The sequence below is a fragment of the Cervus elaphus genome, chromosome 25, assembly GCF_910594005.1.
Source record: "Cervus elaphus chromosome 25, mCerEla1.1, whole genome shotgun sequence".
Classification (NCBI taxonomy): domain Eukaryota; kingdom Metazoa; phylum Chordata; class Mammalia; order Artiodactyla; family Cervidae; genus Cervus; species Cervus elaphus.
This window is the reverse complement of record NC_057839.1, coordinates 15,953,950-15,969,800: the sequence shown is the minus strand read 5'-3', so window position 1 is coordinate 15,969,800 and position 15,851 is coordinate 15,953,950. Positions and strand designations below refer to the sequence as shown.

General features: G+C 37.2%; 1 protein-coding gene across 7 annotated transcripts in view; it reads left to right on the top strand.

Moving 5' to 3' along the window:
* MAST4 (microtubule associated serine/threonine kinase family member 4) overlaps positions 1-15,851 on the top strand; it is a 603,634-nt gene that overhangs the window by 324,753 nt on the left and 263,030 nt on the right. For 4 of the 7 annotated variants that reach the window (XM_043887655.1, XM_043887653.1, XM_043887660.1 and 1 more), the window contains one exon: positions 1,004-1,039. The exons of the other annotated variants lie outside the window; for them this stretch is intronic. In XM_043887655.1, coding sequence (XP_043743590.1) covers positions 1,004-1,039 — 36 coding nt within the window. The remainder of the gene's footprint in view (positions 1-1,003; positions 1,040-15,851) is intronic. 7 annotated transcript variants of the gene reach the window in all.

Sequence of the window (15,851 nt, the reverse complement as noted above, 5' to 3'; positions counted from 1 at the left end):
ACTTAGACTGTTCAGTATGGTAACCACTGGCCACATGTGGCTGTTGAGCTCTTGAAATGTAACTAGTCCAAATTGAGATGTGAAAAAAAATGTGAAATATTTAATAATTTGTGTACTAATTGCATGGTGAAAGGGTAATATTTTGGGGTATGTTGGGTTAGAATACAAAACCATTATTAAAATTGCCTTCACTTGTTTCTTTTACGTTTGCTTTTAATGTGACTACTAGAAAATTTAAAATTGTATTAGTGGCTCCAAACTGTATTTTTGGCAGGCCAAACTGGCTAAGACCACTCAGGAGTCCCTTCAAGTAGAGTGGAGTCAACTCCATCCAAATCACATGGCAGATACACTTAGGGGAGAGAGATGGAATGGATATTGGGCAAGCAATCAGAAATGAACACTGCTGTGACTGGCATATGCATAAAAGGGAATATTTGTTGAATTGCTGCTATTTTACTGCAGGTGAATGTCTGGAAATGCTTCTGCTCTACTACCACTAAAAAGTTAATATTTTTTCTTAAATATATTTTTGAAAGTTCTAGAGCAAACATATGGCTCATAGTAACCAGTGAAGCAGCAGAGAGATACACTAGGAGGAAGGAAATAATCCCCATTCCTCTCAGTCCTTGTTTCCACTCCTAACCCGGGGTGGCCCTTGTCCGTCTGGTCTGTGTTCCTCAGTCCTTGTTCCATGTACACGGGGGTGCCTGCATGGCCATTGTTTTGCTGTGTTTGTTGCTACTGTCATAGTGGAATTATAGCTTTTCAATTTGTTTTTCTCACCTTACCAAGTCACACTCTACAGCTTTATCCTATTGTTTTGAATAATATATAATATTCTATATTATGGATATTCCACATTTCATTAACCATTTCCTCACTAATGGACATTAATGTTATTTCCACTCCCCCATCTTCCTGCGCCCCACAACAAACAATGCTGCAATAAATATCATTGTACCTGTATCCTTACGTACTGGTCCTTTTTTTTTCCCTATAGGATAGATTCCCAGAAGTGGAATTGCTTGGTCAAACGGTATGTGTATTTTTAATTTTAATAGATATTTCTAGATTCTTTCCCCAAAGAAATAGCAAATCACATTTGCACATAAGAATGCCCATTTTCTACATTTCACCAGCATTGGATGCCACTCTTTCTTTTCATTCTTGGCAGTCTTAAACCTCTGAGCATTAATTTACATTTCTTCACTGACTGTCACTGATGTAGAATATATTTTCATATGTTTATTATCCATTTGAATTTCTTTTCTTCATTTCCTATTCATTTCCACTACCCATTTTTCTAGTGTTTTTCTGTCACAATTTCTGGGAGCTATGTATTGTTTTAGAAATGTTAATCCAGTGTTATACCAGTGTTATATATGTGCAAATATAGCTTTTTGATTCTTGTCTATGTGTATGATGTCTTTTACTAAAAGAAAATTATTAATTATTATTTAATCCGACGTATCTATCATTTTCTTTATTGCTTCTGAGTTATCTGTTTTACTCAGGATGGCATTGTCCATCCCATGGTCATACAAACATCCTTATAAATATTCTTCCCTTTTTTTCCCTATTCTTTCTTTAAAAACATTCAAATCTTACTCCAGTTTTACGTTTTGTACATGATATGAAGTAGGATGCTATCTTTCTTTTTTCTCCCCAATATCGTTACTATAAGAAACTTTATTTTTCATGGGATGGAAATGTTACCCTTGTCACATATAAAGATGCCACATACCTTTGTATCAGTCTCTGGCCTCTTCATTCTGATCCCTGTCTGTCTGCTTCTGTGCCAACACCATTTTGTTTTGAATACAGTGGCTTTCTAGTGAGTTGTGCTGTCTGGTAAGTCCTCCCTCACTGGTCTGTTTTCATACTTTTCATGGTTGCTTTTAGCCATTTATTTTTTGTTTCATATTGATCTAGCTATATTAAATTTTAAAACTTAAAGGTGGGAAGTTTTATATTTAAAACATTTAAGATAAAATTCCCAACCTTTAAGTTTTAAAATTTAATATAATAATATATGATAAATAAAACTGCAAAATTACTTTGCAGTTTGGGAATCTCTTTACTTGATGTTACTAATTGGAAAATATTTACTGATAACTTAAAGGATTTTCTGTGAATTTTATTTCTCTAAATGTGACTTTGTTCCTGTGATAATTGTATAATTATCCTAAGATGCAAAAATGGGGATGCAGGCATGATATGTTTTAATCTGTCTAAAAATCAGATTATCAGATTATAATAAAGCTAAAGTGACCTTGTAAATAATTTGTATTTCTATTTATATAACGAACTAGAAGTTATACCTGTACCTGGATTGGTTGAGGGGTGTGTAAATTTGATAATATGACAAAGACCTATAGCTGAAGTTTATGATAAACTATGGGTTTTCAGTCCTTTTGCTTTGGTTTTTCTAAAAGTTAAACAATGTTGACTTAAGAAGTTATCACATTTGAAGTTTGAGGTAAAGTTGTTTTTAATATTTTATGTTTTTGACAATTCTTACATTAAGTTTTTACTAATGTGATATTAATTTTGTTCACTGAAATTCTCGATAGATTTTTTGGAAACTTTAGTTATAGTATTAAGGTAATAAATACTTCTGCATTTCTCTGAAGGCATCTGAAATTCTAAAGCTGCCTGTGATTTAAAATAATGGTTACATTTTCTTACAAATTGAACACATATGCAGATACACATGAGATCTGTATTTTGCTTATGAAAGTGAATAAAAGTCCTAATGTTTGTCCCTGCCCATTTTTATTTGGTTAATTAGGAAAAAACCATTAGTTTCTTCTATAGCCATAAAAGGAAATGGTGAAGTAACACATTGTGATTATTATTGAGTGATATAAATACTTGACAAATTATAATTGTGTTTTTAAAAATGATAGTTTTAGTACTTTCACTGAAAATATAGTTCAAATAAATAGATAGGTATGGCAATTTTTTACATGTGTATAAATATTAAAGATGATAATTTAGAGGTAGAAACTAATTTAAATTATTTACATGAAAACCACAAAAGGACTTAGTAAAATTAAGAGTTCACTTTGAACTTTCTATATGAATTTATAATTTTATTAGGTCAAAATCAAATATAATTTTACTGCTGTGTTCTAAACTAGGTAATTAATAATCACTGCCTGGCTTCCACCCACTACTCATATGAAATCAGCTAGTAGGCACCCCACGGACCCCAGTTTTATCACTAAAACTACTTTCCACTATTCTAAGATTCTGAAACATATGTGGTTGCTACAGCTGGGATAAGGGAACACTTTGTTGCTTTCAGAACAGTTGTTTTTTTTTTTTTAACCAAAGAGCAGGAATGCTTTCAGTAGTGTGTGGAGCTATACAGAGATTAGCCCAACTGAAGTAACTTATGCTGGCCAACAGTGGAAATTTAGGTGACAGAGCAAATGGTAATTTTAAGCCATTGAACAAGCTGAGCCTACTGAGAGCCGAGAGCAATCATGTTTTATCAAAGGTTGACAAATGATATAAACTGTACTGTATTAAAGGCATATCACATTTCTCATATTTCCTAATAAGCTGTATTTTAACCAGCTCAAACTGTGTTTCCTGCACTTGGGTTTTGTTGTTCTTGTTGTTTAATTGCTAAGTCATGTCTGACTCTCTGTGACCCCATGGACTGCAGCAAGCCACACCTCCCTGTCCTTCACTATCTCCCAGAGATTGCTCAGACTCATGTCCATTGAATCAGTAATGCCATTCAACCATCTCATCCTCTGTCATCCCCTTCTCCTCCTGTGCTCAATCTTTTCCAGCATCAGGATCTTTTCCAATGAGTCAGTTCTTTGCATCAGGTGGCCAGTCCTTTGCACCAGTCCTTCCAATGAATATTCAGGGTTGATTTCCTTTAGGATTGAATGTTTTGATCTCCTTGCCATCCAAGGGACTCTCAAGAGTCTTCTTCAGCACCACGATTTGAGAGCATCAGTTCTTCAGTGCTCAGCCTTCTTTACTACCTGCAATGCAGGAGACCCTGGTTCAATTCCTGTGTCGGGAAGATCTGCTGGAGAAGGGATAGGCTACCCACTCCAATATTCTTGGGCTTCCCTTGTGGCTCAGCTGGTAAAGAATCAGCTGGCAATGCAAGAGACCTGGGTTCGATCCCTGGGTTAGGAAGATCACCTGGAAAAGGGAAAGGCTACCCACTCCAATATTCTGGCCTAGTCACAAAGAGTCGGACAGGACTGAGCGACTTTCCCTTTCACTTTGAGCCTTCTTTATAGCACTTAAGTTTTAATCATCATCAAAACAGACAAAGATGATAAACATAAATATAAAAAGATATTTGTGTTATCAAATATAATATCACTTTTATGTGGAATCTGAACAATAATACAAATGAGCTTATTTAAAAAAGAGAAATAGACTCACAGACATAGAAAACAAAATTATGATTACCAAAGGGGAGGGATAAAGTAGGAGTATGAGATTAACAGAGATACACTACAATATATAAATTAACAAAGATTTACTGTATAGCACAGGGAACTATATTTGATATCTTATAGTAACCTATAATGGAAAAGAATCTGAAAAAGAATTTACATATTTATAATACACATATACACATATATGTGTGATACTGAATCACTGTACTACTATACACCTGAAACTAACAGTGTATCATAAATAAACCTTACTTCACAGGAGGGGCCTGGGTCGCCCCACCTTGAGCAGTCCCGGCGTCATCATCCTCTGCCACTGTCCAGTTATCTTTGACTACCACATATGGATTCCCACAAATCTCCGAAGGAATCAGTCCTCATTATGGGAGGAGCCTTGGCTGTGCTCTGGACCAGAAGGGAGTCCTTGTGATTCTGTTTGACATCAGCCACCCAGCTCAGGCCATTCCAGAAGGCATCCGGTTTATACCAGGAGACATCCGCTGTCTCTCTGATGTAGAGAACGACTTCCAGGGTGTCGATGTGGCTTGTATGTTCCATATCATGTCTTACAAGTTAACAGTCCAGTAGTGACATGGTGCGTTCATCCAGGAAGGTGACTGAGAGACCAGAGATCAAGCCTTGAGCCTTTGGAGTAGGAGCACTGACTCCAAGACCCTAGACCCAGAGAACTAACTGTAGGGAGTATCAAATAGTGAGAACTCACACCAAGGAAACAACTCGAATACAAGACCTGGCATCACCCAACCACCAGTAGCACCCTGTGCAGGATACCTCATCTAAACAACAAATAAAACAAAAATACAAACCCAGTCATCAGCAGACAGGATTACCACCTCACTCAGCCTTGCCCATCAGAGGAAAAACAAACAAGCAAACAAAAACTCCGCACAAATCTCACCCTATATGAAGCTTACACAGACCACTGGACCAACCTTAGGAGGGCAGAAACCAAAAGGAATAAAGAATTCAACCTTGAAGCCTGGGAAAAGAAGACCTCAAACACAATAAGTTAATAAAATAATGAAAAGGCAGAGAAATACTGCACAGATGAAGGAACAGACTAGAAATACAGAAGTCCAAATAAATGAAGAGGAAATAGGCAAACTACCTGAAAAAGAATTCAGAATAATGATAGTAAAGATGATCAAAAACCTTGAAAACAAAATGGAGAAAATGCAAGAATCAATTAATTAACAAAGACCTAGAAAAATTAATGAATAAACACACAGAGACAACACAATTACTGAAATTAAAAATACTCTAGAAGAAATCAATAGCAGAATATCTGAAGCAAAAGAATGAATCAGTAAGTTGGAAGGTAAAATGGTGGAAACCACTTCTGAAGAGCAGAATAAAGTAAAAAGAATGAAAAGAACTGAGCATAGTCTCAGAGACCTCTGGGACAATATCAAATGCACCAACATTTGAATTATTGGGGTCACAGAAGAAGAGAAAAAGAAAGGGTATGAGAAAATTTTTGAAGAGATTATAGTTGAAAATTTCCCCAACATGGAAAAGGAAATAGTCAAACAAGTCCAAGAGGCACAAACAGTCCCATACAGGATAAACCCAAGGAGAAACACGCCAAGGCACATACTAATCAAACTAACAAAGACTAAGCACAAAGAAAGAATATTAAAAGCAGCAAGAGAGAAGCAACAAGTAACATACAAGGGAAACCCCATAGGCTTAACAGCTGATCTTTCAGCAGAAACTCTGCAGGCCAGAAGGGGATGGAGGATATATTTAAAGTGCTGAAAGGGAAAATTCTACAACCAAGATTACTGTACTCGGCAAGAATCTCATTCAAAATTGATGGAGAAATAAAAGGCTTGTCAGGAAAGCAAAAGTTAAGAGAATTCAGTACTACCAAACCAGCTTTACAACAAATGCTAAAGGAACTTATGTGGTCAAGGAATACAAGAGAAGAGAAAAGATCTACAAAATCAACCCCAAACAATTAAGAAAATGGCAATAGGAACATATATATCAATAATTACTTTAAATGTAAATGGATTAAATGCTCCAACCAAAAGACACAGATTGGCTGAAAGGATACAAAAACAAGACCCATATATATACTGTCTAAAAGAAACCCACATCAGACCTAAAGACACGTATAGACTGAAACTGAGAGGATGGAAAAATATATTCCATGCAGATGGGAAGCAAAAGGAAGCCGGAGTAGCAATCCTCATATTAGACAAAATAGACCTTAAAATAAAGAAGATTACAAGAGATAAGGAAGGACACTACATAATGATCAAGGGATCAATCCAAGAGGAAGACATAGCAATTGTAAATAACTATGCATGCAACATAGAAGTACCTCAATACATAAGACAAACACTAACACACATAAAAGGAGAAATTGGCAGTAACAAATAATAGAAGACTTTAACACCCCACTCACACCAATGGACAAATCATCAGAACAGAAAATTAATAAGGAAACACAAGTCTTAAATGATACATTAGATGAGATGGATCTCATTGATATCTTCAGTACATTCTATCCAAATGCAGAAGAATACACCTTCTTCTCAAGTACGCATAGAACATTCTCCAGGATAGACCACATCTTGGATCACAAATCAAACCTCAGAAAATTTAAGAAAATTGAAATCATATCAAGAATCTTCTCCGACCACAAGGCTATGAGACTAGATATCAATTACCAGAAAAAAACTGTAAGAAACACAAACACAACAAGTTTCTAAGTAAACAATAGGTTACTGAAGAAATAAAAAAATTTCTAGATATAAATGACAATGAAAACACAACTCAAAACCTGTGGAATACAGCAAAAGCAGTTCTAAGAGGGAAGTTTATAGCAATACAATCCTACCTCAAGAAACAAGAAAAACATTGAATAGACAACCTAACTTTACACCTAAAATGGAAAAAGAAGAACAAAAAAAAACCCCAAAATGAGTAGAAGGAAACAAATCATAAAGATCTAAGCAGAAATAAATGAAAAAGAAATGAAAGAAACAATAGTAAAGATTAAAAAAAAAAAGCTGGTTCTTTGAGAAGATAAACAAAATTGATAAATAAACTATACTTCAAGTTTTTAGAAAAGAATAAATTTTAAATATAATTATGCATGTGTGTAAATACTGTTAATTATAAACTTATTTTTAAGTGTATGTAGACTATCACAGGATCTTAAAATCACAGTAAATAAGCAATGAACAAGCATATCATAAGATTAATAATAAAGGAATGTTTCTTTTATAATATACCAAGTATTTAAAACTTTAATTTGCTTCAGGGCTACCTAAGCTTAGACTCTGAAAGATAGAATTCTTAAATTAGGATGGAGAACCTATCTTTCTTTGTAGAACCAATATACATAATCATTTGTGACTGGGTGTTGGAATGATTGTAGTAGAGTCCATGGGCAAGAAACAGAGTTGTTTATGTTTGAAGCTAGGAGAACTCTAGCTGCTGCAATGTGCCATCATAGCACCCCCAAAAAACCCCAAAACATTGATTTAGAGGATGTGAAATGATAGACTAGAAAGATATAAGCAGTAGAATAATTAAAATAGTGCTCAGAGAACCTAAAGAGTAAGGAAAGAAATGCCCCCAAAACTGCAACCTTGGGTACAAATAGTCACATATATTGATTTAAATTAATCAGTTCAGGTTATATTCAGCATCTCTGCCTTACATGAAGATACAAAGCAGGTGATATTATGGTGTTGACCAAAAAACAATAATGTACCTCCAAAAATATTTCAGGTATTATGTTCAAAGCAATGTTCCTTAGGGCCAGAACCCTCCTTAACTCATAGGTGTTCTTAATCTAGATCAAACTGAAGTAAAAACAACAACAACAACAAGTTATGTGGCATTGTACTTTTAAAAGATGAAAAAAATCTTACAACTTACAACTCAAAATTAAAACTGAATCAAGGTAAATATTTTGCTCACATTAGTTATCAATTTAAGACTTGTAAGGGTTGCCTACAAATGATCACAGTAAATTAGGGCAGTAACACTGTTCTAATGCAATACTACTCTCTTTTTCTTGTTTAAATTACCTTCATTAAATACTACCTTCATGTGTTTGGTACTGTCTTCAGTTAGGTTCAGTCACTCAGTCATGTTTGACTCTTTGAGACTCCATGGACTTGAGCAGGCCAGGCTTCCCTGTCCATCACCAACTCCTGGAGCCTACTCAACTCATGTCCATTGTGTCGGTGATGCCATCCAACCACCTCATCCTCTGTCATCCCCTTCTCCTCCTGCCTTCAATCTTTCCCAGCATTAGGGTCTTTTCCAAGGAGTCTATTCTTTGCATCAGGTGGCCAAAGTATTGGAATTTCAGCTTCAGCAACAATCCTTCCAATGAATATTCAGGATTGATTTCCTTTAGGATTGACAGGTTGGATCTCCTTGTAGTCCAAGGGACTTTGAAGAGTTTTGTCCAACACCACAGTTCAAAAGCGTCAATTCTTCAGTGCTCAGCTTTCTTTATAGTCCAACTCTCATATCCATACATGACTACTGGAAAAACCATAGCTTTGACTAGATGGACCTTTTTTGGCAAAGTAATGTCTGTTTTTTAATATGTTGTTTGTGTTGGTCATAGCTTTTCTTCCAAGGAGCAAGCATCTTTTAATTTCATGGCTGCAGTCACCATCTGCAGTGATTTTCGAGCCCAAGAAAATAAAGTCTGTCACTGTTTCCATTGTTTCCCCATCTATTTGCCATAAAGTGATGGGACTGAATGCCATGATCTTAGTTTTCTGAATGCTGAGTTTTAAGCCAACTTTTTCCACTCTCCTCTTTCACTTTCATCAAGAGGCTCTTTAGTTCTTCTTCACTTTCTGCCAGAAGGATGGTGTCATCTGCATATCTGAGGTTATTGATATTTCTCCTGGAAATCTTGATTCCAGCTTGTGCCTCATCCAGCCTGGCATTTCGCGTGATGTACTCTGCATAGAAGTTAAATAAGCAGGATGACAATATACAGCCTTTATGTACTCCTTTCCCAATTTGGAACCAGTTTGTTGTTCCATGTCCTGTTGTTGCTTCTTGACCTGCATACAGATTTCTCAGGAGGCAGATCAGGTGGTCTGATATTCCCATCTCCTTCAGAATTTTCCACAGTTTATTGTGATCCACATAGTCAAAGTCTTTGGCATAGTCAATAAAGTACATGTTTTTTTTAAACTCTCTTGCTTTTTGATGATCCAATGGATGTTGGCAATTTGTTCTCTGGTTCCTCTGCCTTTTCTAAATCCAGCTTGAACATCTGGAAGTTCACAGTTCACATACTGTTGAAGCCTAGCTTGGAGAATTTTGAGCTTTACTTTGCTAGTGTGTGAGATGAGTGTAATTGTGCTGTAGTTAGAGCATTCTTTGGCATTGCCTTTCTTTGGTATTGGAATGAAAACTGACTTTTTCCAGTCCTGTGGGCAATGCTGAGTTTTCCAAATTTGCTGGCATATTGAGTGCAGTACTTTCACAGCATCATCTTTCAGGATTTGAAATAGCTCAACTGGAATTCCATCACCTCCACTATATTTGTTTGTAGCGATGCTTCCTAAGGCCCACTTGACTTTACATTCCAGGATGTCTGGTTCTAGGTGAGTGATCATACCATTGTGGTTATCTGGGTCATGAATATCTTTTTTGTGTAGTTTTTCTGTGTATTCTTGCCACCTCTTTTTAATATCTTCTGCTTCTGTTAGGTCCATACCATTTCTCTCCTTTATTATGCTCATCTTTGCATGAAATGTTCCCTTGGTACCTCTAATTTTCTTGAAGAGATCTCTAGTCTTTCCCATTCTATTGTTTTCCTCTATATCTTTGCATTGATCACTGAAGAAGGGTTTCTTTTCTCTCCTTGCTATTCTTTGGAACTCTGCATTCAAATGGGTATATCTTTCCTTTTTTCCTTTGCCTTTAGCTTCTCTTCTCTTCTCAGATATTTGTAAGGCCTCCTCAGACAACCATTTTGCCTTTCTTTTTCTTGGGGATGGTCTTGATCACTGCCTCCTATGCAATGTCACAAACCTCCTTCCATAGTTATTCAGGCACTCTATCAGATCTAATCCCTTGAATCTATTTGTTACTTCCACTATATAATCATAAGGGATTTGATTTAGGTCATACCTGAATGGTCTAGTGGTTTTCCCTACTTTCTTCAATTTAAGTCTGAATTTGGCAATAAGGAGTTCATGATCTGAGCCACAGTCAGCTCCCAGTCATGTATAGAGCTTCTCCATCTTTGGCTGTAAATAATATAATCAATCTGCTTTCAGTATTGGCCATCTGGTGATGTCCATGTGTAGGGTCTTCTCTTATATTGTTGGAAGAGGGTGTTTGCTATGACCAGTGTGTTCTCTTGGCAAAACTCTATTAGCCTTTGAACTGCTTCATTTTGTTCTGCAAGGCCAAATTTGCTTGTTACTCCAGGTAGCTCTTGACTTCCTACTTTGGCTTTCCAGTCCCCTATAATGAAGAGGACATCTCTTTTGAGTGGTAGTTCTAGAATTTCTTGTAGGTCTTCATAGGACCATTGAACTTCAGCTTCTTCAGCATTACTGGTTGGGGCACAGACTTGAATTACTGTTATATTGAGTGGTTTGCTTTGGAAACGAACAGAGATCATTCTGTCATTTTTGAGATTGCATCCAAGTACTGCATTTTGGACTCTTTTGTTGACTATGACAGCTACTGCATTTCTTCTAGGGGATTCTTGCCCTCAGTAGTAGATATAATGGTCATCTGTAAAATATCACCAGCTTCCCATCTTTATTTTGCCTTAATCCACGTTAGAAATGTTAAGCCTCATACACATAGGAGAGAGTACAAAATACTGATGCAGTAGATCCAAGGCAAGGATGAGGCTTCCATATTGCTTCACATAGAGACCTGGTGACACTAGTGGTAAAGAACTCGCCTGCCTATGCAGGAGACATTAGCGATGCTGGTTCCATCCATGGGTTGGGAAGATCCCCTGGAGGAGGAAATGGCAACCCACTCCAGTATTCTTGCCTAGAGAATCCCATGGACAGTCCATAGCGTTGCAAAGTGTTGAACATGACTGAAGTGACTGAGCATGCATCAGAAGTTCAAGTGTGTTATCACCAGGGAAGATAAGGTTCCTTTGGAGTGACGGTCCAACCCTGTCCCTGGGCTCCTTGCAGAAATTATGAATCAACTGTAATTGTGACCTAAGCACTTGTCCTTTCTGCTGCCAGGTCTTCTGCCCATTAAGAAATGTGTTGAGACTGCTCCATTTGTTTGCACGAAGCCACTGGGTCGGTAGTCAATGATCCTTATACTGGGTGCCTTAAAGAAGAATAACCACTCTTTTGAGAAACCTATTGTGAGCTGGTCATATGAGCCTCCAGCTGCATTTAATTTCCAGGTTAGTTAATGTCAGAAGATGGCTTTTTAAAATGGTACATTAAATGTGGGGACCAATTATTAATCCCTATAGTATTTTTCTACACCTAAATGTCGATCTGTCAGTCTTCTTGAGTTTTGTAATATCTTCTAACATTCAGATTCTGATGAATGAAAGAGCTCTTTGCAAAAAAAGAAAAAATACCATTGGTCCCTTCTGCTAATACTGAATTTGTTAAAAGCCAGCTCACTGTCTCTTAGCAAGGGATAGGATTATTGAAATGTATGAATAGAAAACTTCAAAAGAGAACCTGTCAAAGCAATACAAAGGAAAAATATTTTAAATATAATTGCAGTTTTATTCAGTAGTGAGAGAAAAAGAGTCAAAGCATTTCTTCTTAATGCCACACTGAGGCATGGAACATTTTGTGAGAATGAGTAGAATATTCACAGGAAGGAGGGCATCTCGGCGTTCTCCAATTTAGCACGGCTCATGACCCCCAACCTCCCATTTATCTGACCAGATTCCCAACTGCTCTGTTGAGGCCCCTTCATTTTCATCTTCTTAGACACCCCACCATGTAGCATGAGATCACATTTGTAGGGACACTGGGACTGAACAAACACTTTCTTTTACATGGTGCTTTCAGAAGAATCCTTTTATGTCCTAGATGGCTAGGATCCTTGGATGTCTGAACAATGAAGAATCGGAGCAAGAAATTTCTACACCAGAACCCTGGGAGCATAACACACTTTGAAGTAAATTTCCCCGCTTTGTGGGACCATAGTAAAAAGTGGGGTTTTTCATGATCCTTGCATTGATGTCTGCAAAGCCAGATGGCTTTGTAAAATGAGCCCCAAGCAGTATAACTGATTAAAAGAAATGCCATGTAGTTGAAGGCTTTCCTATCCATTGTGAGCCTCGCAGATAGAATTGTTCTCTTGGGGTCCATTAATATTGGGGAATCGCACTCTCTATCTTTAGGGGTCAGCCAGTGACAACTGAGGCAGGTGTTGGCAGCAGAAGCCTCCCAAATGAAGGCTGAAAAAGTCTCTCTAGTCAGCCACCAGGAGAACTTCCTCGAAAAGAAATGAAGCTGGCCACTGATGGGAGTGGCAGATTTTATTTTCTTGGCCCCCAAAATCACAATGGATGGTGACTGCAGCCATGAAATTAAAAAACACTTGCTTCTTGGGAAAAAAAAAGCTATGACAAACCTAGACAGTATATTAAAAAGCAGAGACATCACTTTGCCAACAAAGGCCCATCTAATCAAAGCTGTGGCTTTCCCAATAGTCATGTATGGATATGAGAGTTGGACCATAAAGAAGGCTAAGTGCTGAAGAATTGATGCTTTCAAATTGTGGTGCTAGAGAAGACTCTTGAGGGTCCCTTGGATAGCAAGATAATCAAACCAGTCAATCGTAAAAGGAAATCAACCCTGAACATTCATTGGAAGGACTGATGCTGAAGCTCCAATACTTTGGCCACCTGATGTGGAGAGCTGACTCATTGGAAAATACCTTGATGCTGGGAAAGATTGAGCGTAGGAAGAGAAGGGGGTGACAGAGGATGAGATAATCAGATGGTATCACTGACTCAATGAACATGAATTTTAGCATACTCTGGGAGATAGTGAAGGACAGGGATGCCTGGCATGCAAACATGACTGAGTGACTGAACAACACCAACTGAGGGGAATAAGTGCTTTGAGGGTTGTAAGTACTTCCTGAAGTTATGACTCACATGTTTCAAGTTATCCTCTCATTCTTGGCTTCTTTTGGTTGTGGTCCTACATCTGCATCCTCCTGAGCACCCCAAAACTTCCAACGCCTCATACCTAGGGGCGACCCTCACTCATTCATCTTCTCTGTAGAGTGTAAATGACTCTTTTGAGGATAGTCAAGCTCTTGCTTTTGTTGTTGCCCGTATAAAAATCGTTCAGCCCGTGTTTGTAACCCAGAGCACTGACCTTAATGTAAGAATACAGTCATATATTTCAAGTTGTTTAGGGCAGAGGGGAAAGGAAGGGGCACTGATGAAATCTGGCCTTCAGGTAGAGGAATTCATAGATGTAACAAATTGTTCTCTGGCTCTGTAACCTACTATTTGATCATTGGGAAATGGCGTTTGGGGCAGAGAAAGGAAAAACTCATCTTAAGACAAGCTTTAAAACCCTGTTGTAAAAGAGGTAGCTGGCCTGGGTTCAGTTCTGTTCCTGTCATCAGGAAATATTTTAGTCCTGTAGTGTTAGTCATAGGCAGTGTTTGGAAACCAAACCACCTCACTCCTGCTTTTCTCCCTGTGGCCGTGTCCTCTTACCGACTCATCAGATGTAGTGCTGGTTTGCTCACAGAGTAGCAGCAGTGGAGAACCAGGGACCTGTGTCCCATTGAAATAGCTCACTTCCAAAAAGTTTATACTTTCTGTCTCTCTGAATTTATAAGACTCCTTTCAAAGAGGAAAATAATTCAATCCTAGAGGCATTTCCAAGACTTGTTATTAGAGAATGAATTGATATGTGGTTTCTTATTGTGGTCTGTTTTTTTAGTAATAATGTAGAATTTATAGCATCTTAGTAGGTTAAGGCTAATTGGTCTTTGTAGAAAATAATAATTTAAACAATACTTCTAACAGTCACACAGGGGTCATTACAGAACTAGGAAATAGGAAAAATGCATTCAAAATTTCCCTATATCTTACCACTTAAAGAAAAGATAATTTAAAAAGCAGAGCATTTACTTTTTCCTTGTGTCTTTTGATGCATTAGATAATTTCTCCTTTGGTTATTTTTGGTGTTGTAGTCATATAGCTTTTAAGAAATCGGGTAGCATTTTATTTTGCTGTGAAAATTCTTAGATCATAAAGTGTTGATCATTTTTCACAATTACTTCCATTGTAGAAAAATGGAGAAGTATAAAGAAATGTTTTCATCCATAATCCCACCTTGTAGAGACAGTCCCCACTAGCATTTTAGTGTATTACTTTTCAGGTTTTCTTCTAAATCCTCATTCTTTGATGCTTATTGATTCTTGGAGTCCATTTTCTTTCCAGTTGGGAAGTATTTTCTGAAGCCCACCATTCATATATGAGCTGAGTGACCTACTTGCCCATAGAATTTTCTGTGTCTTCCAACAGAAACAACCAGGAGAGCAGAGTTCTGGGCTGTTTCTAATGGTCACATATCATCATTTAGGTTCCTGACCCGTTTCCTTATTTTCAGTAACTCATTTTATAAAGTTCCAAATGATAACTTTTTTTTTTTCTACAGCTGTTGGCAATATTTGTTTAGGTTCAGAAAGGCTGTTACTTTTTATGTGTGGGAAATCACTCTGAACAACACATTTTAATAGGTTCCACTGGTCAGCAGAGAGATGCTATTTTCATTTAGGGAATAGAACAGATTTTCCTTTGTTTGGCTTTAACACTTGGGGCTTTGTAAGATTTCCCCAGAAACCAGCACTGCGGCCATTCTTAGCCAAGTTGTGATTTGCAGAGTGATTTATCGATCAGGGAGGGTTTCCCAGAATTCCTCAGGATGTGTCATTAGTATAACTTTGCACATGCTGGAGTAGAGGTTCCCTTGAGCCAGGGAGTTTCGGTCCCTGCTGTGTCCCCTCTGTCTAGAATCATATAATAGTTGTTCTATAAATATGGTCTATGTGTGTTTTAAAATCATGTATCTCCCTTACTGTTTTTTAAAAATTTGTTTGTTTTTTAATTGAAGGGTAATTGCTTTATAGAATTTTGTTGGTTTCTGTCAAATATCAACATGAATCAGCCATAAGTATACATATGTCCTCTCATGGACTAACACATTAGTTAAGTTGACTGAGAAGTTATTGTATTCCTCTGTTAAGTTATTCTAACTTCCAGTAGGAATATGCTGTGCTTCAAATATGAATGTAGATGTTGGGCCCTCCCCTTGATGTATTTGAGTCTAGTGCGATTTTATCTTGTTGTTTGCATTTACATCTTTTATGAAAACAGGCAACAGTGATGGATTTGTTACTGGTTAATGT